This window comes from Narcine bancroftii, chromosome 4, assembly GCF_036971445.1.
Source record: "Narcine bancroftii isolate sNarBan1 chromosome 4, sNarBan1.hap1, whole genome shotgun sequence".
Lineage (NCBI taxonomy): Eukaryota > Metazoa > Chordata > Chondrichthyes > Torpediniformes > Narcinidae > Narcine > Narcine bancroftii.
Window position 1 is genome coordinate 87,278,034 of NC_091472.1, and position 26,949 is coordinate 87,304,982.

Sequence of the window (26,949 nt, forward strand, 5' to 3'; positions counted from 1 at the left end):
AAAATTCCACGGTATTATGCTTGGATTATGAACAAGAGGATGACGAGAGAGAGGATAGGAGCTTTCAAAGGCAAAGGAGGGAATTTGTGCATGGAGTCAGGAAGTGTTTACCAAGGAGAAGGATATAGACAGTGATGGCCAGCATCGGGAGAACTTGTGCATTAGGGCCTATTGAGATCAAGAAAGAGGTATTTTATTTATTTATTTTTATTTTCTTTACATTATGGGGTGGGACGAGGGAATGAAAATGTGAATATTTGTAAATATTATTGACATGGTTCATGGTGAAGTATTAAATAAAAAAAAAAATTATATATTTAAAAAAAACAGATAGTATTGGATATTTGAGGAGCATTAAGGTGGACAAGACTCCTGGGCCTGATGGGATACCTTCTAGGTTATTGAAAGAAGCAAGTGAAGAGATTGTTGGGGCTTGTCAAATGTTTTCATCCTCACTCATCCTTACATAAGAGGTCCCAGAGGACTGGAGAATGCTATACTTTAAGAAGGGAAAATGAGATAATTAATAGACCAGTAAACTTCATATCAGTGATAGGGAAACAATTGGAAAGGATACTTGAGAATAGAATTTTTTCACATTTGAATAATCAAGGTCAGATTAGGGATATTCAACATGGCAAGACTTGGTGGATGTGTCAATGTGAACTTTAAAGTGTCTGACAAGGTTCCTCACACTGGGCTGATTTGAGAAGGGTCAGATGCATGAAATCCATGGCGAGTTGATAAATTTGGATAAAAAAATTACTTGGCCCATAGACAGAGGTTAGTGGCCAAATTATGTTATTCAGGCTGAATGGTGATGTTGTGCAGGGAGCAATGCTGGGATCCCTGTTTGAGGTATATAAATTACTTCGAAAAATTAGATGGATGGGTTAGTAAGTTGGCTGATAAAGGTTGGTGGCATTGTGGACAGTGCAGAGGGCTATGAAAGAGTACAACGGTATAAATTAAAGACATGAGCAGATGAAGTTTAATGCAGAGAAGGTTGGGGTGTTGAGCTTCAGGAGGTCAAATAAAAGGGTAGTGTTGGGGCTCTTAAAAGTATTGATACTCTGAGGGATCTGGGGATCCAGGTCCATAGCTCCTTAGAAGTGGCCACGCAAATAGATAGGGTGGTAAAAAAGGCATAGTTTGCCTTAATTGAGCGAGACATTGAGTATAAAAGATCGAAGCTCGTGCTGCAGCTGTATACAACTTTAGTCAGCCTGCATTTTGGATGCTGTATGGAATTCTTATTGCCCAATTTCGGAAGGGATGTGAAGACCTTGGAAAGGGTACAGAAGCAGGGTGAAGCTTGGCTCAGAGGGTATAAATTATGGAGAGAGGTTGTACAAACGAGATGTTTTCTCTGGAGTGTTGGAGGCTGAAAGGCAATCTGATGGAGGTTTATAAAACCAAGAGGAGTATCGATAAGGTGGACAGTCATAATCTTTCCCCCAGGGCAAAAGCATCATGTATTATAGGGCAGGACTTTAAGGTGAGTGGGAGGAAGTTTTAAGAGAGACGTACAGGGGATATATTTTGTACAGAGGGTGGTAGGTGCCTGGAATGTTGGGCATAGTGGTGGAAGCAGATGCAATTGTAGTGTTAGAGGCTTCTAGATAGACACGTGAATAGGAGGAGGATGGAGGGATATTGAGTGCATTTGGTCATATTTTAGTTTGATTTGGACATCATATTCAGCACAGTCATGTGGTCAATAGGGCCTGTTCTTGTGCTGAACAGTTCTATGGTCATTGTTCTATTTGAAGCATGGTATGATTAAATAAAATCTTTCAACAGGGAAAATTTCAAGTCTATGTTAATTTGGACAAAGTTTAATGATTGAATCCTTCCAGAAATGTTGCTTGATTACTGTTAACATTCCAACCATAGGAAGATCTGAAAGTCTGAAATCGATGTGGAAGCACTTAGCAAATTAAGCAGCAGATTTTTAGGTTTTCTGAACTGCTTCCTTTAGTTTTCCTTCCTAGATGCTTCCTGATCTGAGCATTTGGTTTAATTTCATAATTCCTGCATGCTCTGCTCTTTAAATTTCACTTAATTGTGTTGTACGTTGGTTTGTAAGTGCCTTTTTTTAAAATCATTCTGCATGTTCAGATATCAATGAATGCCAGTCTTCGCCTTGCGCCTATGGAGCCACGTGTGTGGATGAAATCAATGGCTTTCGATGTAATTGCCCACCAGGACAAAGTGGCTTAAGGTGTCAAGAAGGTAAATCGTGATTATTTTTCAATGGTACACAATTAGTGATCAATGCAAAGGGGGTGATGACTTTGTTTTAATTCATTTAATGTAGAAAAAAGCCATTTTCTTGGATAATCAATGAACATAAGGTGGCTTCCTTGGCTACAGCAGTGTCTGCACATAGACAAGTGGAATGATTTTCTGGCCGCTTATGATTAGCTCCTGCCTCCTTAAAAAAACATGTTGTGGTCGAAAACAACGTGAGAATATCAAAACAAAATATCTGAGAGGATGCAGATCTGCTCTAATCTCATGGAATAATGAAACAACAAGTCTGGCTGAAGCCTGTCATTAGACTTTGTCACAGCTCTCACTGAGTAATATTCCTTCTTCTAACCTCGTTTTGTTACTTCTACAGTGAAGCTGTTTGTTAAATTCAGTCGTAACAGAATGTTTACCTTGTGTCATGGTGCATGGGTTGGCAGTTGGACTACTGATTGTCGATGAGCAGAACCCGCAAACCCTTTTCCATTCTCTGTCATTGATTGAATCTTTCCCCCTTGCTTTCTGCAGTCACAGGAAGAGCATGCATCCTAAAAGATGGTGTCGTGTCACATGGAGCCAAATGGGAAGAAGACTGCAATGGGTGTCAGTGTCACAATGGCAGAGTTGCATGTACAAAGGTATGATAAGTACTGGAAAATGAAATGGTAGTAAAATTGTATGGAAAAGGAAGCTAAAAATGAGGCTGGCAGAAGGGAGTACAGAAGAAAGGAGATTTTTGGATTTATCCACTTTAAAACTTGCTGTTGTATTCTTGCAAATCATTTGGGATAAGAAACTGGATTTAGTAATGTAAACCAAGAATGTTGCACAATGGTAATACTCCAGTAAGTGTTACAGCAGGAATACAGATTCGAAATGGTAGACTACTCATCCTTCATTTCCTCTGCCATTCAGTGAGATCAGAAACTTTTTAATGCAATAAAACAAAATGTAATATTACAAGAAAGTCTCTTACTCCTTCCCCCCTCCCCCCCCACTTTTCCAGAGTCACCAAGTTACCATGCATTCACCTCCAGCACTCCCCTGGCCACTGCAGCCACACAAGACTCCAATTCAGTTCACCACCTGTTAAAGGAGCCAACAGTGTTTTATTTAAAATTCTATCACCACGGGGTTTGGGCCCAAGATGGCAGTGGCTGTATTCAGCAGTGGCCACAAGGAGTTGCAGGTTCCAGGGAGTAGAGGCTTGGACTAATAACAGAGAGAACATCCCCTGTTGAGAAAGGAAGCAGAAGACACTAGCCCAAGGACGGTGACAACAGTGACATACTGGCGAGGGGCTCTGTGGCTGAAGAACAGGTGGCAAGCTGTGGGCGAGTAACCCTCACAGGCTGTAGGCTGCTAACGACGAGATTAAAGGACCCACTCCAGGCTATGGGCTCTGGAGATCAACTCATGAAAACCAGGTATCAGAACTGGGATACCAGAGGGGGCTGAGTGCAAAAAGGACTCCAAAAGCACCCTGGGGCGCTGAAGGCTTCCTCATCATTTTGGAGGTTTGGATCTGGGCTCAGATTGCCGATGGTTTGAACTGAATTGGAGTCTTGTGTGGCTGCAGGGACTATGGGAGCGATGGAGGTGATCCACTCCCTATTCATCTTGGGTCTGCACCTGCGGCAGCACCCCATTTGTTTTAGATCATGGCGAATCTGATGGCACCCTCCACTCTGTTGCTCCCATGCATAGTCACCCTTCAGCCCCTTGCCTATCAAATATCTGCCTCTTTAAAAATTAGTCGATGACTGCTTCTACAACGATTTGAAGAGAATTCAAAAACTCATTACCCTTTGGGAAATTCCACCTTGTCTTAAATGGGTAATCTCTTATTTTCAAATAGTAATCTTTAGTTCTAGGGTCAATTGGATCCCCTCTCTGCATAAGCATCAGTGGATGAACAGCCTATCTTCATCAAACAGTACATTCCTGAGTCCAGGAAGCCTTCACTGAATATTTCCAAACAAGAGCACTTATGAAGATCAATTGTGTACACAGTGCTCTAGATATGGCCTCATCAATTCCCTATGTGATTGTAACATAACCTTCCTTCTTTTGTATTGAACTCCTTTCACAACAGACACATTCTGTTGTTCCCTGAAGTTGCATGATAGCCCTTCATGAATCATCCATTAGGGTACTTGGATCTCTTTGTCTCTGCTCTCCAATCTTACTATTTGGTTAATAAAGTTGTTTTTGTTGCCAAATTAAACAATTTCACATTCATTCTCCCTCCCCCACATCGTACTCCATTTGCCAGATCATCACCCACTCAGTTAACTTGACCTAACCTTGTGTTTATAATTGTATTCATCCTCAATGAATTTAACAACTAGACCATCAGTGTTTTCAGATCATTTATATAGCATGCCATTTTGCATGTTGCCAACCTGATGAAGGGACATTTGTACCTACCATTTCTTGTTACATAACTAACAGAAGATGATAGAAGCTAATATTAAAGCTAATTATGATTGGTGTGAAAGTTGAGTAGTAGAACCTAAAATAAAATTGAAACACATGCTGCAGCTGATCACTGCTTTTTTTGATCGTTAACGTTCAGCATCCCACTAAATGGTCAAGCCTCTAGCCGTCCCCACAATGCCTCTCAACAACTTGTAACCCCTCATCCTCCATTGGTCCAAGAAATAAGATTAAACTCACTCAATCCAGAAGCATCCTTGAACTTTCCTCTCTGTAGCATCCACATCCTGTAGTCAGGTGATCACAACTGAATACACAGTTCCAAGTGGGATCTAACCAAGGTCTTGTATAGCTGCAACATAACCTCATGGCTCTTGAACTCGATCCCACAGTTAATGAAGGCCAACACGCCCATACGCCTTAACAACCTGGCAGCAGCTTCAAATGTCCTGTGACTATGGATCCCAAGATCTGTTTGTCCAAACTGCTCAGAATCCTCTTGTTAACATTGTATTCTGCCTTTTAAATTTAACCTTCTGAAATTCTCTTCACACTTTTTTGGGGTAAACATCCTCTGCCACTTAGCCCAGCTCTGCATCCTATCAATGCCCATTTGTATCCTCTGGCAACCCTCCAGACTATCCAAAACAATATCAATATTGATTGAAACACATAAGTTTGATACCATGATATTTAATATTTTAAAGTCGATGGCGAGATGTTTTAATATTCTGTGCTTAAGAGCCCTACTTGGCAGCAGTGAGATCTAGCATCTTTTGGACTACTGTCGACAATATGCCCTGTCAGGTAGCTGACTTGTCTGTTAAATCTGCCTTTTATAGATGTGGTGCGGCCCTAAACCCTGCCAACTTCGTGGAAAAGGCCGTAACAATTGTCCGGCTTGGCAAACATGTCTCCCTGTGCGGGAGGACCACTGTTTTGTCCCTCCGTGTGTAGGCTTTGGTGAGTGCTCATCCAGTCGTCCGCCAATGAAAACCAGGTGCCAGCCCAGCACGGACTACATGGATGGTACTTGTGCCAAGATCACGCTTGCCATTAACAAAGAGATGCTACATCCGGTACGTAATCGTGATGACTGCGGTGGACATTTGAAGAGGCTTGTTCATGTGATAATGGTGGGAATAGAGGCAGTCAGTCAGCTTCTACAAATGTGTTCAGTGTAACTGTGGGTACCCTGTACATTCACTGTTTGCCAGCCTCCGTTCCTTCTCGCTACCTTGACAAGAAAGTGTAATTTTAAAGTTAACGGAACAGAAGGCAAGTTCATTACCTTTACGTGAAGTTGGCGTTCCTGCTTTTTCTCCTGTAAAGATTGGCAATTATTTCTAAGATTGTTTCCAACTTACTAAAATTAGCCCACCAGCAGGACAAGGTTTCCTGTCTACTCTGGAATTAAAAGAGATTAATGCAGCACAAAATTGTTCAGCCCACAATTTTGTGACGACCCATCTAAACCTTCTCCATATCACTAACTATTTCCTCTTGCATAATCCACTACCCCCCCCCCCCCCACTCCTGAATTTTCTTGTATCCCTGTGTGCTTATCTGAGACTTTTAAAGTGAACCTATTGTACCAGCCTCTACCACCATCCCAGGCAATTCAGTCCAGGTATTCACCCCTCTCTGCATAAAATACCTACTGAAATCTCCCTTAAACTTTTCTCCAGAAGTTGACTTGTCACCCTGGAGGAAAAGTTATTGCCTGTCCACTCTATATGTGCTCCTTGTACGCATCTTTTAAATCTCCTCTCATCTTAGTTTGCTCCACCTTTCCACACAAGATATGTTCTGAAATCCAGCTGTATCCTGGAAAATATCTGTGTTCTTTCCAAAGCTTCTTCATCCTTCCTATAACGAGGCAAGCAGAATTGAACACAGTACTCCCAAGTGTGGTCTAACCAGAATTTTATAGAACTGCCATATCAAGGCTCTTGAGCTCAGTCCCCTGAGTAATGAAAGCCAACACTTCATAAACCTTCTTAACCACCCTATTAACTTGCACTAACCTTGAGATCTATGAATTTGGACCCCAAGATTCCTCTGTTCCACCATACTGCTAAGAATTCTACCAACCTTAAATTCTGAAGTCTCTTTAAATCTGCCCCCCACCTTTAAATTTTGGGAATTTTGCCATGTTATTGACTGGTTCTGCCTTTTCATTGTGTCCGCTGTGGCTTCTTGGTCTTGCATTTGATTTTATTTGATTGATTTTAGGGTGTTACAATTGAACAAATCTGTGTGGAATTGAGGCGTCTCCAGGTTTTACGCAACCTGTCAGTGGAACATTCACTTTACCTTGTCTGCGAACAAACCAACTCTGCCAACGAGATTAACGTGGCAATAGTAAGCATCCTCTTGCATCACCAAAATTTTAAATGGACCCAGTTCTGTTAACTTTACCTTGCCTAACCTCATTTTTGCTTTTCCCCAGTCAATGGAAAATTCACAGCAGGAAACTAATCCAATCAAGGATTTGACTGAGAGAATTACTGATGTCATCAGTAAGCGTGATGGAAACAACTCCATTCTTGCAGCAATTGCAGAGGTTCGAGTGCAAACGGTGCAGGAACCACTGAAGCCAGGTAAGATTCTGTGCATATTGAGAACTTTGTAAAAGGGAGGTCCAAATCCTGGGTTGCTTCTGAATGGGAACATGGGACAAATGAATAGCCATGTCAGCTTGTCTCATTGCTGCTTTAACTGGTAAATCTGAAATCAGGATTTCGGAAGCCCATTTTGCTAGGTGTCAAGTGCAAAACGTGCTTAGGCACCAGATAGTCTTCAAAATCTGTCTGACGAATGTAGAAACCTGGTTCTGCAATTTCGATGAGACAAGCAGACTTTTAACATGAGTATGGCCAAGGTTAGCATCATGCCCACCGAGTTATTTTTTTCCATGTTTACACACCTGCCCTCGCCCTAAGCAAATAAAAAAAATTGCATTTTGCCTTGCAGACTTGCTGTTCCAAGGCTGGATGGAAATGCTGTGATAAAAAAAAAAATCAGCCCACTGTCCAGTGAGTCTCAGGTTAATCCCCGCAAAAAGCGGACAAGGGTGTGGAGGTTATGATGTGGTGGAATCGTGCCAAAGTACTGGAGAATAATGTGTCAGAAGTGGGGACTGGTAGGGTGAAGAGTGAAGACCAGAGGAACTCTGTCCTTGCTCTTCCTGGGGTCAGAGTACAAGAAATGGAGGTGATCTTGGTAATGACAGCAGGGGATCAAATGCTGCCTAGATGTCAGTGGCAGTAACTTTCACCTCTAGAATTCAGCTCTTAGTGTAATGAGGTCAGGAGCTGAGTGACTTTGGTAGAACCCAGACTGAGGTGTGAGCAGGTTATTGCTGAAAATGTCACTTTATAGCAATGCCCATTGCTTCTCTGATATTTAGAGAGAATTTGTGGGGCAGTTGCTTGTTCCTACCCTCATTTAAAATGAGTGCACGAGTTTAGTGGCTATTTGTGATTGGGAATGAGAGCACAAAAGATACCAAGTTAATGGCATCAATTTTGAAGATGAATGCTGAAATCTGTTTGTCCATAGAGCCTATTACTTGCCGGGGAAAGTACCTGAGACTGCTTGTTCCCTTTGTCTAACTTCATTCTCTCCTTTCTTGCCCAGCAGATTTCCTGGTCCCTTTGCTGAGCTCTGTAATCACCGTTGTTTGGGTCTGTTGCTTCGTAACATTATTCTTCTGGTGGATACGGCGTCGAAGAAAACAGAGCAGTCCCACTCCGGGATCTGACGACACCACAAACAATGTTCGAGAACAGCTGCATCAAATAAAAAATCCCATTGAAAAGCACGGGACAAATAGTTCTGCCAGCAAAGACTACGAAAACAAAAATTCGAAAATTGCCAAAATAAGGACGCACAATTCAGAGCTTGAAGAAGTCGATGTAGATAAACACCAACAGAAGACGAGGTTTTCCAAGCAATCAGCCTACACACTGGTAGACAGAGATGAGAAATCTGTACAAGGCACTCCTACTAAAAACCCTAATTGGACAAGTAAGCAAGATAACAGAGACTTAGAAAGTGCACAGAGCTTGAGTCACATGGAGTACATTGTATAGCAATCAGCGGTGCTGCCTATTCACTATTAAAGATGCACAGCCTTTTGCTATCCCTGAAGGTTTAGTCATAGTTCCTAAATTTGTTCTGTATTATAATGTAAAGGGTATTATCAGCAAAGAACACCTTCAAGACAAACTGACGTACCCTGGCATTGATGGTTGCTGTGGTTGGCAGAGATGACATGGGCTATACCTCACGTCTATGCATATCTCGTCAGAATACCCTGATGGAAATTCAGCTGCAGTTTATGCTTTGCTGAACCATTCTTCAATTAAATGAGTCTAATTAGGATTCTATATCCTTTTGAACTGAAATCTAGTTTTAGGTGTTTGCCAGCCCTGATTTAATTTAAGATGGTGAATTTTTATTTATTTTACTGGCTCAAATTTCTCAGTATTGTTAAGTTATGTACAGTAGGTTTGACTTTGTTTGTCTAGTTCTGTGTATGAAGTGCCTTTACAGCTGGAAACCACAGCAGTCATCAAAATCCAAGATGAAACTTTTGTTTGGGCGGGGTGGGAGGGGGCGGGGGTTGGGCATGAGTCAGCAGTTGCTGTTCAGATGAAGAATTTAATAAAAGGCCAAGTGTTTATGATTTTGTATAAATGTAAATACTTTTTTTAATTAATCACTGTGTATATTTGATTTAATAACTTAAATAATCAAGAGCCTTAAATACCATTCCTTTTATTTATATGTATGTTTAGATTTGAAGGTTTTTGATAGCTTTGTAAGCTTGTGGCTCCTTTATTTTTGATGAATTGTTTCTTTGTTTCAGTAATGTTGCCTACATGCCAAATTTGAGGTGTGCTCTAGTTGCAGAATGGATTATTTTTTAAATACTAGAATTGGCCCCGTGCCTTGGAACTGTTTTGTACAGTGTCAGAAATTTTTGGATCAATTTCTATAGGATCACTTCAAGCTCTTTATTTTGGCCGAGTTTTTTTGTACGCATCAAAAGGACATGCGGAGAGCATTAGACTAGAATGCTTTGATAATTGCTGCTTTAGAGTTTAAAACCTTGGAGTGACAGGGCGGACAGTCTGCAACAAAATACAAGTAAGGGAACAAATTAACCTATTTACTTTTGTGTAACTGAAATGTGAGTGGTTGCATGTACATGAAAAATTTAAAAAAAATTGTATATCTCTAGATAGTACATTTGAGTTAAAAGCACAGCACATTGTTTTGTAAATCCTGATCTTTCACCTTGGATATAATATTGAACCACTTGTAGATTTGATTTTTGTGATAACATTACCTGCATTTAGGAAGTATTCTAATAATAAGCTAGCTGTTGAATACTTGAATGGTAGATTTTTCCAGTGAGATTGCTGTGGAATGACATGTCACACTGCCTGCCTGACCCAAGGATATCCAAGTTCTGAAAAGGCTCTTAAATGTGGTAATCTCATTGGTGAAATCTTGGTTACGATGTTTTCTTGTGTATTGTGACATTAGTGTTATATGAACATGAGGATTCATCATTTGTGTTGCTCCTGGCAATAAATTTTGGAAATTAATATTTATTAAATATTTTGATACAACAATGTGCTACTGTTATGTGCTTTCTTTTAAAACGTGCATTTCCATTTCTAAAACATGAATATAATTGGTTCTTTAAAAAAAAACCTGTTGGACTGATCTGCAAATTTTAGTTTTGGTTATTACAAAATAACATTGGCAATCTTAGTATCTTCAAACACTTGCCTCAAATAATACATTACAGTTCACTCAGTGTTTTCAAACTGGAATGCATCTTAAATTCTGGGGCATTAGCAACAAGCTTTGTCAAGTTAATCAGCTTTATACGTGACTGTTAATATTAACTTTCCAAACCCCTCTCTACTTGCTTTCTACTACATTGGCTTCATTTATTTGTCACTTGGTCTTCTAACTGATTTGTGACCAGACACCATTTCTGAAGTGGAGATGCTGCTATACTCTGACTTTGTTCCTAGAAGGTATCTGTAGGTTTATGTTGCTGTGCAGTGTAATACCTTGTTTAAGTACTGGCTTCCCAAATCTGTGGTTGCATTAGTATTGTCAAACACTTTTTGTATGTTACTTTCTCGTTCTTGCTCTCCAGGTTGTCCCAATTTGATTGAGTCGTTGCTACATGACAAGTGTTTGATTCTTTGTAAACGTCTGTATGGTATGAATTTTTTGTGCCCATTTTTCATAAAACCCCAATAAAAATTTTTGAACAGAAAATTCTGATTTTATGAGAAACATTACACCAAAGCTATCACTGTTTGACCAGGCTCTTTTGTGGATTGAGGGGTGATGCTGTGAGAGATTAGCAGGAACAACAGGAGCTGATCCTTGGACTAAAAGCTTTACAAACACGAGTCATTGGAAAAACTGTTGATGGTAACAGATAGAGCTAGGTGACCAATATCTTGATTTGGATTCGGTAATGGTGAAAGCACAAGTTTTACAATCAAGATTGACAAATTGTATGTTAACTGGAAAGAACCGCATGTTATTAATGATGAGCTCATCCATCTTCTATGGCCCATTATAGTAATTAAAATGTGTGCTTTTGAAATAAACTGAATAGAATAAAGGCAGGAAAATGTGCCCAAGTATTTTGGGCAAGTGGGAACAATGTAACAATGACTGGACATGGCCAAGACTGCGGCACTGTTGAAGTTAGCATTTATCCCACTTGTGCTTTGAAGTTTTAATTTGGAAACCATGCTTCTCTCTGTTACAATGGGTGCCTCTATCTTACTGCCCAATGTTTGAGGATGAACATTAGTTTTATTTTAATTACTGATCCAGGTGTCCCTAATTAACCTTTTCAAATACTGAGTTGATATTTCCTCAATGGAGAGAAATGAAAATGTTGGTTGATCAGCATTCAAAATGTTAGCTGTGTTGCAAAGGCATTTGCTGTCCAACCACTGGTCTTTAGTTTGAGTTTTGAAACAGAGAATTTTGACTATGTGCCACATGTGTATGCTCTTTGCCAGACTTTTTTGGTGGGGGGTGGGGTGCAGACGGCTCTGGATGAAGCAAAGTAAGAAATTGCTTATTTTGGCCTTGGCAGATCAAATTATACAATAGAATTTTTTTTTGTCACAAACTAGCATGCAATTGTTTGCCCTAACAAAATGAGTTTCCCTATTCTGAATATAGTGTCTTGCAAATACTGCTAGGATATTGTCAGGACTATTGATGTATCCACAATCCTTAGAATGGAGTTTATTCTCATCATGGACAATAGTAATTATAACCCAGTATGAAAATGGACATTCCAAATGCATGTTCTCTAGCGTGTGCATAGCTGTGTCCTGTTCAGTCCCTGATATTTGTAGAGCTTGAAATTATTTTGTTACTGCCTTTATCATTTAGCATTGATTTAAGAGGTAGTTTGAGGTTATGTATTTGAAGTAATGATTAATAACAACTGCTGTTCCTGTAAGCTTGGTTAAAAGAACAGTAGATTCATTTAACTCCCACCACAATACCTACAGCTCTGTTACTGTTTAGATGTTGAAAGCCTGTCGTATCCATTGACAGATTGTTTCAAATTTACTGCTCAAACAAGAGAAAGGATCCATCCACAAAATGAATGTTTTTCCTTTACAAAGTCATAATTAACACTTGCAGATTAATGAGTTCATCCAAGGATTTTATGGAAAGGCATGACATTTTGTAACGTTCAGGGGTCGCATTTAGTACTTCAAAGCATACTTAGGAATTGAATCAATTCTCAGTGGAATGTATTTTTTGTACACTAGGCCAAATTACATTAGAAATACTGTTTCACACCTCAGTACTATCTCTGCAGCTTTTCAAAATGAAGAGCTATTATGTGCTTGCTGAGGTGCGAGGGAAGAGAGGAATGAAATGTAGATAGTGAGCCACTGAAATTTCACTATCAGTTCAACTGGGCTGATGATTGATTGACCTGTGTGATCGAGTTTCTTCATTTGCCCACATGAAGCAACCTCATTGGAACTCCCTGCCTTGCATTTAGTTTCCAAAACTTATCCTTCTAACTTCACTGAATTAACATGTATAATCCAGTTGCAAATAACTGACATTTTTGTCTTGTCTCCGAATTTTCAGCCACAGATCAGAATGTCTAATTTTCACACGGGATTCTTGGAATTGGCAAAGAAATTTAATTCCATCATTCGAGGATGGATTTAAAACTATAAAGGCTGCATGGCAGGAAGCTAACAAACACGCTGCCAACTTTTTGTAGATGAATACAGTGGGAGGAGTAAGAGTTAGTAACCCTGAAAGAGAAATACTTAATCACCAATTCTGGTTGAAATGTTTGTATCCACTTAGTTGTAGACCACCAGATGATTTGCTGTTGCTAAATGGCTTTGTTTAAATTCATTCTGAATCTATTTAAATCAGTAAAATATGGAAGGAAGACTAGTTTTGGAGTACCACTGTGCCTTTGACTTTTGCATCCTCTCAATGACTGTACTCTTACTCCAATGTACAGCTGACTGGGCCCCCACTTCCATTGGTTAAGTTCCTTAGGTTATATGCAGCACAATTTCAAACTCACACCCAGGATCCACTCACCCATTAACCCCTCTTTGAAAACAAGTGATTAATTTTAAAACAATGCTTTCTAATGACTATAATCTCTTCCCATCTTTAATTTCCTGTAATCCTACAACTCTAATTTTAGCTTCTTAGGCATTCTGGATTTAAATCGTTATGTCATGTAGCATCCATAGAAAGTAAAGAGTAGACAGCCTTTCAGGCCCAGGAGCTTCGTTGGAAATGAGCCCAGGCATGAAACATTGGGTACCCTTTACTTCCTATGGATGTCACATGACCTGCTGAGTTTTTCCAGCAGATTTGTGTATTGCATTTGACCCCTACATCGTAAATTCACTGAAGTTCTATCTTTTCCCTATTCTCTCCTTAAAATAGTGATTGTACAAAAAAAAGTTACAGGCACATATAAAGCAAGATGTTATTTCTGAATGTTATCAAACAAATGAGAAGAAAATTCCTGTTTAGAAGAAAAATTATTGATTACTTGAAATTTCCAATGAAGATATTGAAACAAGGAACCTGCACAGAATAGTCTTACAGATTAGCCACGTCGAACACTGAACACATTTGAGATGGTTTAAACAATCTCCTATTAAGGCATTCCAATGTAATAAACCTAAGATTATGAAATACAATGTTCATGTGCAGCTTTCTGAACTTAATTTGACCAGTGGGGTATCTGAAGCCCACTGAACGATTTCCTGATCTGTTTATGAAAAATTAGTAGCAGCTGTTCGTTCTTTTGATTAATGTGACCTTTGGTCTACTTTAAGTGCAAAGAAAATAAAGATCTCACATTTATGAAGTGGTTCCCATAGCAGATTTTGCAAATAAATTTTCATTTCTCTGGTTTGGCTGCATTCTTTGTGAATCAATGGGATTCAGATGGATCAACGCAGGGATCATCTTAAATTGTGTTTGTTTTTAATTTACTTTGAAATGGTAAATCAATATATTAAAATAGCATCATACAGGAAATCATGTATCTATTAAAATTGATGTGTGGACATGCAAATTCTATTCAATAATTTTTTTGAGAACTTGACATGTTCGCCTTTAATTAGACATCCTCATTGCAGGAATGAAATGATTTTGTGCACATTCAAACGAGAGACATTAGACTTGCTCTAGCTCATTCAAAAACTTGCTGCGAATGAGGGCAGAAAAGAAATGGGGTCTAGTGTTCCAACTCTACTTCAAGCTGCATTGATCCAAGAAGCTCCCTTGATAAAACAGCTTCATACATTGAAGTTGTCTGATATGCAAGGACAATTTAAAAGCATTTCCTCATTTGTAATAAATAAATCCCAAACTACCTGTTGAATTATTGGAGGAAAATAAAGATTGTTGAATATCTATTATAATATTGTTTCTGTTATTTATTCTGTACTGACTTATCCTTGTAATGTTTAATAATGTTCAAGTAGCTTATATCAGAGACTATTATGTCCTTTTAATTTCTAATCTTTATCCCCTTGATATTGAACTTTCATCTTTTTCAAAAGTGACAAAATATGAACTTGTTTTACTGACATTTCAAACATTATGCAAATGAAAATTGCCACTCTAATTTCAAGAAATTCAGTCAGTTTTAATCCAATAGTATTTGACCATGTTTTCAATAAATATTATTTTTTCAATGAAACCAAGCTCAGTCCTGAATTACACTATTATCTACTCCTGAAATCATCCCATCACATTTTTCTGGTATGCATCAGCCATGGCCTGTATCTTATTCTTCTAACTTTGTAGTATGTACAGTCCAGGACAGAAGTCACAAATTAACTGACCAATTCAAAATGCATCATAATATTGAGATCCTCTGATATTTATATTGGGAAATCTTCATTTAAAAAAAAACCAAGAGTAATCTAAAACCATCATGTTTTATTTTGTTCCTTCCTGTTCTTGTTCAATACTTCTGATTTACAATATTTATTAACTAAATGTACTGTTCTGACTTTGAGGAACTTACATTTACAGGAATAAAATCAATTATTCTGTAACTCTGTCAATCAACTCGATGGAATTTCCTCCTAAAAAAAAGCATTGAAAAATAGAAAAGTAACAAAGTCTTAAAAAATCTTCAGAAAATGTAGAAGTAACATGTGCTTTCATTGAGATTGTATTTGAGATAATTGAAGTGGAATTAAAAACCCTAGAATTCTGCCTCAAATTATCCTTGGTAAATTATTCCAGAACTGAGAGTATTAACTAAACTGGGATTCTGTCCTTTAAGAAAGGGACAGAATTTAACACCTTCACCATAATTTGAATAAGCAATTCCCAAACTGCTTTATTTGACTTCCAGATTTTCCTGTTGTTCATTAACTTTTACCAGCCCCTTTCAGCCAGAAGGTTCAATTCTGACCTCGGGGTGCTGGAGCTTGCAAGTTCTGCATATGACTGTGTTTCTCTGGGTTCTTGCATTTCCATCTACTGTACATTCTTAAGACAGGGGAATTGATGAGATGAGCATAAGACTGGTGCAAATAGGTATATGTCAGTTGGTTGAAGAATCTGTTTCCATATTGTATGACTTTGACTCAATTCTGAAATAAATCTGATCTTCTGTTCTCTGCAAGGCTCCACTTTCTCTACAATTTTAAGCTTTAAAAAATCAATTTTCAGTTCTAATTAAAAGACATTTGTCTAAAATTCCTAACTCTGTTTTTCTCTCCTTTAATGCCCATTTCACCTGCTGAGCATCCCTGGTATATTCTGTTAATATTTTGAATTTCTAGAATGGGAGTACAGTAAAACACCTGTTATCTGGAATTCCAGCAACTAGCAAAACAAAAATTGCAGAAAATAAATAGGTAAAAAATTAAGTTTACAGTTGGTGTGCCTCGCCATTAGTTCACCGTCACATGTAATCTTAAGTAACTGGAAGATTCACTTATCCAGCATCTACCTATCCCCATAGGGGCCGGCTACCAGGGTTTTTCTCTATTTTACTTGATTTCTAAAAAAAAATTGTCAGCAACTCTCCATTTAGTTTTCCACAATTTCTTTCACTTGCTTTCCCCTCATGTTAAGCATTCAAAGGGTTTCTGTATTTGAAATGTAAGAAATTACGTTTTTAACCTTTTGTACTTATCTGTATTTAAGTTTCCACCTCCATATTATCATCTCCTTACCCTGTCTCAACACATCATTGTGACCCGACTACAACAATGCACTCTTTATGTACAAGTTACTCGTGTGTATGACAATAAATTCATTATTATTATTATTCACTGGGGTACTTCAATACTCAGCTGCCTGTGTCTTGACTCTAAATATTCCCTCTTGTGTTTGCTGGCTTGGATCCTAATTTAATAGTGCATTAGAATTAAAAAAATAGCATCCTTTCTCTTAAATTCTCACTTGGTCTTGCTCTGTCCCTCCCCATCTTTACTAGCCTATCTACCTGTGCTCTTCTAATTGGCCTCATAACTTTAATTTCTCTTCAGCTACCACCTCGGACTGCAAGACCCTGCAGAGGATAGTGAAGTCAGTGGAAAAGATCACTGGGGGCTCTCTTCCTACCATGAAGGATATCTACAACACTCGATGATGGCGAAAGGCAATAAATATTTTGAGTGACTCTACACCCTTCATGTAAACTGTTCAATTGTTCTCCCTTCTGCCATCTGGTAGGAGGTACCATATCATTCAGGCTCTTGGGTCCAGATTAGGCAAGTTTTTTTCCCCCAAGCCAGAATTTCCAGAAGATATGTGGATAGTGTACTGAGGACATATACTGTATATGTCTTAAGTTAAACATATTGAAATATTAAAATATGTTTATGTAAATATGCTCCATGGTCCTTACCATACAAGCATGGTATGAATGATAAATAAAGGTGACTTGAAGACTGTAATTTCAATTGCTTTGACCTGAATTTAATCTACATCTCTCTCTTATTTATTTTCCTCTGTGGGATGGAAGACCAAATAAAGTAAAACTCCAGTAATCTGGGACCCTTGGCATTTTGATGCTGCATCAATAGATTGTCCAGACTTTCATCACATACTATTTTGATGTATTCAGTGCAGGCATATAGTCTGAAAGGCCTGGTCCGATGCTGTTCTGTGTATAAAGGGACAATGAGCAGTTGACTGAAATTCCAATAACACTATTGGTGATACAATTGTCAATGTTTCAGACTGGAATAATTCAAAGGCTAAGAGTTCAGAGGTAAGAGAGCCAGTACATTGAGGACAAGATGGTAGGAGTTGGATACCCTATCCTCATTTTACTGATGAACACTCCTCTTCACTTTGAGCCTCAATTGTTCTGGCCTGTAATGTTGACTGTTCTTTTTCTCTCGCTGATGCTGCGTGACCCACTGAGTTCCTCCAGCTGGTTGATTTTGTCAACCTTCTATAGGAGCTCTATTGAGAATCTCCTGGCTGACTGCATCACAGTGTGATAACAGTTGCTGCAGAAAAATGGATCGGAGGTCAATCCACAGTAACATAAGGATAGCAGAGAGGATCACTAGAATCTCCATCTTCCTTCCCCCCCCCTCCCCATCGAGGTGATCTACCAGGATCCTAGTCTGAACAGGGCACACAATATCATTGAGGACCCCTTCCACCCTACACACAGCATCTTTCAGCTGCTCTCATTGAGTAAGAGATACAGGAATATCAGAGCCAACTCCACCAGGCTGAGAAATTGCTTTTTCCTACTAGCAGTGAGAATGGTGATTGACCAAAGGAACTACTCACACTAACCATCTGAGACTCATTTGCAAAAAAAAAAGTTTATTTATTTTTATAGATATAATACTTGTCTTGCATACGTACTATTTGTCTGCATGCGTGTTATGTCTGGATGTTTTTGCACCGAGGACCAGAGAACGCTGTTTTGATGGGTTGTACTTGTACATTCAGATGACAATAGCCTTGTGTGATGTGATTACATGCCATTCCCCTTCCCCACTTTCCTATACATCTCTCCCACTGTATCATCTCCTACTTTGTTCCCAGCTGGCCACCATCTCTCCTTTATATGGTTCCATCAATCTGTTGCTATCTTTATCAACCCCCTGCCTTTTTTCTTTCCTTTATATTCTTTCCTCTTTGCTTCCACCTTTCATTATCCTGCCTCTGTCACTCAACTCTTGCTCCTCCCCTCCTGGTTCTATCTGTTTACCACCCTTTGTCACTTCTTAGCCCACCTATCACCCATTGACCTCTCCACCTTTCTTCTTTAATGAAGCCTGTACACCCTTTCCTTCCTCATTTCTGAAGCAGGGTCCTGACCCCAAACATGATTGGTGCTTTCCTTGAATTTTGTCTTTTCACTTTGAGATTTAGTTTGTGATGTTACTCTTTTAGTACCAAATTTTAAATAATGAATTAATGTGGTTATTGGCTTGTGTCATAATTTGTGGTGTTATGACTTATATCATAACTTTTTTTGCTATTTTTGGGGGTAATTTTTAATCAAATTGACTAGAAGTAATTGTTGTGCAAGGTAATGATGAACCAGTGAGGGCTGACTCCCTTTGTACCAGCTCTTAACAACTAGATTTGATTTCTCTTAGAAATATGAGAAAAAAAAACAAGCAATATTGTTTCTCTTCTTGGTTACTGAGGTTGAAAATTATTTTGAATCGTTTGACCTATAAATCACTCTTGAAAAAAAATTATTAATTCATGAAACCCCCCTTTTCCTTAACAGTTTGACATTGAAGGTAGATCAAGGCCTGGGAAGGGAGTGTACTGTTGTGGATCAGTGGTGAGACTGGATGGGGACTGGAGTAGGAGAAATTGACATGGACATAAGATGATTGGACCACGATGGAGATGGAGTGAAGGACTCCCATCAGAAAATGAGAGTTGGGTGTCTGGGGCACTGAAATGTTGAGGGTATTGGGTTATTGTGATATCAGATACACAAGGTCAGAGGAGGGTGGGGGCCATGGTGGCATCAGTGTGGGGGAAGGAGAGAAGGCTCTGTACTTATCCCTCTCCCTCCAATCAGAACAGATATGGAGTTCCCCAGCCCTCACCTTTCACCCCACTGTCTGCATTTAGCGCATCTGCCATGATTTCTGCCAGCTCCAACTAGACACTGCGACCAGACACACCTTCCCCTTGCAACCCCTTTCCTTCTTCTGTGGGGGTGGCTCCATCTGTTGTTCCTATGCCCATACTTCCCTCTTCATCACCTCTTCATGACCCCCACCACCATCCAGGGTCCAAACAGCCCTTCCACATTAGGCAGATTCACACGAACCTCCTCCAAATACATCTACTGCATTCAGTGCTCCTGATATAGCCTCCTCTACTTTGGTGCGATCCATGGACACTCGAAGCTGCTGCATAGGTTGATAGGTTTATTAGGATGCATGGTGTGATGACCTTCATTAACTGTGAGATTGAGTTTAAGAGCCATGTGGTAAGCTTGCAGCCGACTAAGACCTCAGTTAGATCCTACTTGGACTACAGAAAGGATATGGATGCTACAGAGGGTGCAGAGGAGGTTTACAAGGATGCTGCTTGGATTGAAGAGCAAGTCTTATAATGAAAGGTTGAATCTTTTCTCCTTGGAGCAACAAAGGATGAAGGATGACTTGAGAGGAGTGTAAAATATGAAGAGAGGCATTGATTGTGTGGATTTCCAGTGGCTTTTACTCAGGGCTAAAATGGCTAACCCAAGGAAGCATAGTTTTAAGGTGTTTGGGAGTAAGTACAAGAGAGGCAAGTTCTTCACACAGAGTGTAATGGGTGCATGGAATGCACTGTTGGCAATATTCCTCTGGTTAAAACAGAATTTCTTCACAGCAATTGTGAAATAGATAATTAAAATAAAAATTGAAAAGCTGAGCAATTGCACTAATGTGTTAATGTCACATTATATTGTTATTGCTTAATACCAATGGCCATTTTGTTATTGCTTAATACCAATGGCCATATTGTTATTACTTAATACCAGTGGCCATATTGTTATTGCTTAATACCAGTGGCCATATTGTTATTGCTTAATACCAATGGCCATATTTGGCAAATGGTGAAGAGAATTTCAGCAGAGAGCATCAAAACTCCTTAATTTTGCATCTTTCCAGGAATCGTGAAGAGATGCATCTTTGCAAACCTGCCCCTACCTTGGACAAAAACAATCAATGCAAGCTTTTCAGATTTAATCAGCTCAAATTTCAGAATTCCTCTATGCAAATTCTTGAAAGCTTTGGTTACAGTGAGAAAGCTATAGAGGAAGGCCACTGTGTAAAATCATAGCTTGGAATAATATAGTCTTCAGTCAGCCACATGTGTATGGACCATGGATCATAGTCACAGAAGACAGATGCAGGAGCAGCCATTCAGCCCTTTGAGCCTATACCATCATGACTGATTACATGACTTCAGTGCCCTCTTCTTCCTTGATCCCTTTAGTCATAAGAGCCAGATCGAACTTCCTTTTTTGAAAATATCTAATGGACTGGCCTCGACAACTCATGGATACATAACATCTCACTCCAGCAGGGCGTGGTACCCATCTGTTTCAAACAGGCCTCACTTATACCGGTACGCAAGAAGAGTGTGGTAACTTTCCTAAAAGACACATCCACTGTGATGAAGTGTTTTGAAAGGCTGGTGTTGAAGATATCAGCTCCTGTCTGAGTGGTGACATGAATCTGTTCCAAATTGCCTACTGCAGCAACAATGGCTCTACACAAACCCCTGGAACACCTGGACAGCAGATACACATACAGCAGGATGCTTTTTATTGACTATAGACTGGCATTCAACACTATCATCTCTCAAAACTGATCAGCAAACTCTGAGTCATGGCCATCAATGTCCCACTGTAAATTTCCTCACCTACAGACCAAAATCAGTGAGGATTGGTAAGAACATCTCTTCCACAATCTCCATCAGTACTGGAGCATCACAGGGTTGCATGTTTATCCCCCTGGTCCACTCGCTTTACACCTATGACTGTGTGGTTCAATTCCACAATTCCATTTACAAATTTGCTGAAAAGGGGTGACAAGTTAACATACAGGAGGGAGAATGAAAACTTGGCTGAATGATGCATTAACAACAACCTCACACTCAATGTCACCAAAACCAAGGAGCTGATCATGGACTTCAGGGGAGTAAAATCAAAGGTGTACAAACCAGTTATCGTTGTGGGATCAGAGGTGGAGAGGGTAAGCAGATTTAAATTCCTGGGAGTCATTAAATCAAAGGACATTTCCTGGATCCCATCATACCAATGTCATTGCAAAGAAAGTGCATCAGCTCCTCTACTTCCTCAGGACTTTGCAGAGGTTGACATGACATCAAAAACCTTGGCAATTTCTACAGATGTGTAGTAGAACGTGTGCTGACCGGCTGCATCACAGCCTGGCATGGGGGCACCAATACCTCTGAGCGGAAAGCCCTGCAAGAGAGTGGACACAGCCCAGTACATCACAGGCAAAACTCTCCCCACCATCGAGAAAATCTACATGGAACACTGCTGTCAGAGAGCAGCAGCAATCATCAAGGTTCTACACCACCCAGGACATGCTTTGTTCTCACTGCATTTGCCCTTGTCTTTCCCAACCCTTGCAGAGGTAAAGGTCATTGTCACCCTGAACCTCCTGCACTCCAGTTTATTCCAGGAAGCAGAAGCTGATCCATTTCCCAATTGCAGATCACTTTGGACTTTGGAAGGCAAGACAAAGATATTGTCTCTTTCTTTTTTTTTTTTCGAAATTTATTTATAGTATCTCCATACATTCATTTCAAATTGACTTAGTATAATATTACATAATAGATACTAAATAATTTTCAAATTTTCACCCCCCCCCCCCACCTCCCCTAACCCCTTAGGAAACCACCTTGTGGTGGTTAATTCCCAAAAACCCAAATGGGTGTGGTATAAACCACAAGTGGCATATGACTTTCGGGAGCAGAAGTACCACTCCCTCCCCCCCCCCCCCCCCCCAGGCAGACAAAATACACGTATAAACCGAAAAATCATCATTTCTTATATCCATAAAACCCCGGTCCATCAATTTAACCAATCTTATTCATAAACTCTTTTTTTTGAAAATCCAAACTTGATATTAAATTTTGCACCCTTTCCACCCTCCCAACACTGAGTTAAACATTGTTTACAATCAATAAGTTTTTTTTAAATTTTTTTTCAAGTCTTCCTGAATTTCATCCACTGAATTAAAACACCTCTGAACATCCCAGTTCAACACCGAATCTTCCATTCTTCTCAGTCTCAAGTTGAATTTGTAGCTTACTTTCAAAAAAAGTTTTTTCAAATCTTTTAAAATTTTCTTGAACATAATTCCTTCGGTCTTGATCTTCTAAAGCATCAATGTTATTCATAAGTTCTTTCTTCTGTGTTTCCCAATTTAATACCAAATTTTCCACTTTGTCAATCTTCTCAATGTTAAGTTGAAATTATTGTTTATTTTCAAGAAAAACTTATTCAAAATTTTTAACTCTTCTTGGACATTGCTCCTTCGACTTTAATTTTATAAATCATCAATCTTGTTCATAGTTTCTTTCTACTGAATTTCCAAATCTAATACTAAAGTTTCCGTTTTTTCCAATTTTCTCAATATTAAACTGATCTTGTTTAGTTTAAAAAAAACCTTTTCAAAACTATTAAAATCTGTTTGCAATGTATGCATACTCACAGATAATAAATTCACTCTTCCAATATTCCATCCAAAAAAAAAATCACTGATAAACCTTATTGCAGGTCAAGGAGTTCCATATATATGTTTATCTTCAGAAAATATTTCAAATATTTCAAATCAACATTTGTCGCCATCTTTCAAAAAGGAGTCCGAAATCAACTTTAATAAGTTCTGTTCTTGAGAAAATTCCAGCACCAACTCCGGCTCTGTCTGGGCAAATAGGTCAAATTTCTTCCAAAGTCAAAGAATGTAATTTTGTTCTGTATTTATAGATAATAAATTCATCCTTCCGATATTCCATCCAAAAAAAATCACTAATAAACTTTAATGTTATCTGGATTTTTAAAACTCACGGGCAACCAATGCCAATTACTGCAATTTATCTTCATAAAACATTTCAAATCAATATTCATCACCATCTTTCAAAGGGGTGTCCAAGGCCAGCTTATCCAACAGCCCAATTAATGAGCTCCGTTCTTAAGAAAATTCCAGCCTTGACTCCGTGGTTCTGTCTGGGCAAGTAGGCCGAATTTCTTCCAAAGTCGGAGAGTGTAGTTTTGTTCTGTATTTGAACTCTATTTTCCTTAATCTTTGTTGCCATTTTAAACATCTTTCAGAGGGGTGTCCAAGGCCAGCTTATCCGACAGTCCAATTAATGAGCTCCGTTCTTAAGAAAGTTCCAGCCTTGACTCCGTGGTTCTGTCTGGGCAAGTAGGCCGAGTTTCTTCTAAAGTCGGAGAGTGTAGTTTTGTTCTGTATTTGAACTCTATTTTCCTTAATCTTTGTTGCCATTTTAAACATCTTTCAGAGGGGTGTCCAAGGCCAGCTTATCCGACAGTCCAATTAATGAGCTCCGTTCTTAAGAAAATTCCAGCCTTGACTCCGTGGTTCTGTCTGGGCAAGTAGGCCGAGTTTCTTCCAAAGTCGGAGAGTGTAGTTTTGTTCTGTATTTGAACTCTATTTTCCTTAATCTTTGTTGCCATTTTAAACTAAAAACAATTGATAAACAAAACAAAGACTTTTAACAGAAAAGAAATATTCTTAAAACGGGTATTTATATAACTGCCTGGAGGAGACCGGGAATGCACGTCCGCTCCCTACGTCATCTTGCCACGCCCCCCGTATTGTCTCTTTCTTGAACAGAAATCATCAGTTGCAGAAAGCAAATCACTGCAGACTATACTTTCACCAATAAATTCAGGAAGTGCCAGATTGCACTCATTTGGAAAATTTGACTCCCCAGATGAATAATCTTCACAAATCATAAGGGTTGTTTTTCACCCCCAGAATGCCCAACTGGTGTTTGAAGAAATTTCTGTGTCTATGCCAATCCTTTAAGGAACTTGAATTATTCACAGGCAATCTGTGATGTTTGCCACGCTAGTCTCTTTGCTACACTGAGGACCAGCATTTGTTTTTCACCCCCAGAATGCCCAACTGGTGTTTGAAGAAATTTCTGTGTCTATGCCAATCCTTTAAGGAACTTGAATTATTCACAGGCAATCTGTGATGTTTGCCACGCTAGTCTCTTTGCTACACTGAGGACCAGCATTTAGGTGACTGACTATTCCAACACAGGAGACCATTTGGCCTATTAAATCCATATATCTTTTCTGAAGAGCAATCCCACAAGTCCCAGCCTCTCTCTTTTTTCCCTGTAACCCTGCAATTCATTCACTCTAATATTCGGCATCTCTGAGAATGCACAGATGTGCCACTACAGCCTCAGAAGTCTGAGGAATTTCAAGATCCTTCCTGATTCTCTCAACAACCTTTACAGATGCATCATCCAGGCTTGTGAATAAACCTCACATGAGTAAAATAATGTTGCCTCTGCTCTGTTCTAACTGATCTCTCTCTGTAACTCGGCACTGTTTTTAACTGCTTTACAATGTACAGTACAGGTTGACTAGCTGGCTGTTCATGAGATAAACTCTCAGTGCATGCAATGTAAATTTGAACTCTCACATGACCATGAACCTTCCTTGTTTTTTGTGTCTATCAACACTAAGGACAACCTAGTTGACAATTTACATACTAGCACCTCTGTGGGATGTAGAAGGAAGCTGGAGCAGCCAACAGAAGTCAAACATGCAAACTCCACTGACGGTATCTGAGCTCAGGATTGAACCCAGGTCATTAATGTTGTGAGACAGCAGGGTGGTGTGTGAATATAAATAAATATATATATTAAGAGCCACTGATCATCTACTGATATTACCAGCAATCATCAGCTATTTAAATCACAAGGAGACATCTGTGTCAACAAAGACCACTATTGATTACAAAGGCAGCTGCATAATGTTTATACAGACTACAGCCGCATGGCATAAGTGACTCTCGAAACTAACCACAGTGTTTAGACCTCGATTAATCATCATGAAGTTGCACTAGAAGAATTCCTGATTTTGAATAAATATATGTATAATGATGCTTATATTTATTTAATATTAGGACTGACAGCAAATGTGATATGACCCATAGGCATTCTGGAGTACTTAGATTATTGTGGACCACTTTGAGATAAATGAAACAAAGACGAGCGTTATCTAAAATTCATATCTGCAACTTAAAAGTATAACCATATAACCACTTACAGCATAGAACAGGCCAGTTCAGCCTTACTAGTCCATGCCGCAACAAATCCCCACCCTCCTAGTCCCATTGACCAGCACCCGGTCCATACCCCTCCAGTCCTCTCCTCTCCATGTAACTATCCAGTCTATCCTTAAATGTAACCAATGATCCCGCCTCAACCACGTCTGCCGGAAGCTCATTCCACATCCCTACCACCCTTTGCGTAAATAAATTTCCCCTCATGTTCCCCTTATAATTCTCCCCCTTCAACCTTAAACCATGCCCTCTGGTTTGAATCTCCCCCACTCTTAATTGAAAAAGCCTATCCACATTTACTCTGTCTGTCCCTTTTAAAATCTTAAACACCTCTATCAAGCCCCCCCTCAATCTTCTACGCTCCAGAGGAAAAAGCCCTAGTCTGCACACCTTTCCCTGTAACTCAAATCTTGAAATCCTGTCAACATACTCGTGAACCTTCTCTGCACTCTCTCTATTTTGTTTATATCTTTCCTATAATTTGGTGACCAAAACTGTACACAGTACTCCAAATTTGGCCTCACCAATGCCTTGTAAAATTTCATCATAACCTCCCTACTCTTGAATTCAATACTCCGATTTATGAAGGCCAACATTCCAAATGCCTTCTTCACCACACCATCTACCTGAGTATCAGCCTTGAGGGTACTATTTACCATCACTCCTAAATCCCTTTGTTGCTCTGCACATCTCAATAGCCTACCATTTAATGCATATGACCTATTTTGATTTGCCTTTCCAAAATGTAACACCTCACACTTATCTGTATTAAATTCCATCAGCCAATTCTCAGCCCACACCTCCAGCCTTCTTAAATCAACTTTTAATCTACAGTAATCTTCCTCACTGTTCACAACACCACCAATCTTTGTATCATCCGCAAACTTGCTTACCCAACTCTCCACCCTACTTCCAGATCATTAATATATATACAACAAACAATAGTGGGCCCAGGACCGAACCCTGAGGAACTCCACTAGTCACCGGCCTCCAATTGGACAAACAATTTTCTACCACTACTCTCTGACACCTCCCATCCAACCATTGCTGAATCTATTTCACTACCTCCTTATTTATATCTCATGCCTCCACCTTTTTTCCTAACCTCTTGTGGGGAACTTTGTCAAAAGCTTTACTAAAGTCTAAATAGACAACATCCACAGCTTTCCCTTCATCAACCTTTTTTGTAACCCCCTCGAAAAACTCAATCAGGTTTGTCAAGCATGATCTACCCCTGACAAAACCATGCTGATTACTCCCTATCAATCCCTGTACCTCCAAATATTTGTAAATACCATCCCTCAGAACACTTTCCATCAACCTGCCCACCACAGACATCAGACTCACGGGCCTATAATTCCCA

General features: G+C 39.4%; 2 protein-coding genes across 3 annotated transcripts in view; one reads left to right on the forward strand and one right to left on the reverse strand.

The window, feature by feature from the left end:
* LOC138760780 (protein jagged-1-like) overlaps nt 1–10,340 on the forward strand; it is a 52,318-nt gene extending 41,978 nt beyond the window's left edge. Inside the window, exons 21-26 of one of the 2 annotated variants that reach the window (XM_069931855.1) lie at nt 2,122–2,235; nt 2,782–2,891; nt 5,535–5,771; nt 6,928–7,056; nt 7,145–7,295; nt 8,335–10,340. In XM_069931855.1, the coding sequence (XP_069787956.1) occupies nt 2,122–2,235; nt 2,782–2,891; nt 5,535–5,771; nt 6,928–7,056; nt 7,145–7,295; nt 8,335–8,789 (1,196 nt within the window). In that variant the 3' untranslated portion in view covers nt 8,790–10,340. The remainder of the gene's footprint in view (nt 1–2,121; nt 2,236–2,781; nt 2,892–5,534; nt 5,772–6,927; nt 7,057–7,144; nt 7,296–8,334) is intronic. The other variant, XM_069931856.1, reaches the window with a different exon arrangement.
* A 4,919-nt stretch (nt 10,341–15,259) lies between these two features.
* The window catches only part of slx4ip (SLX4 interacting protein), a 179,824-nt gene continuing 168,134 nt past the window's right edge, over nt 15,260–26,949 (reverse strand). The window contains exon 11 of the mRNA XM_069931867.1: nt 15,260–15,362. Coding sequence (XP_069787968.1) covers nt 15,342–15,362 — 21 coding nt within the window. The 3' untranslated portion in view covers nt 15,260–15,341. The remainder of the gene's footprint in view (nt 15,363–26,949) is intronic.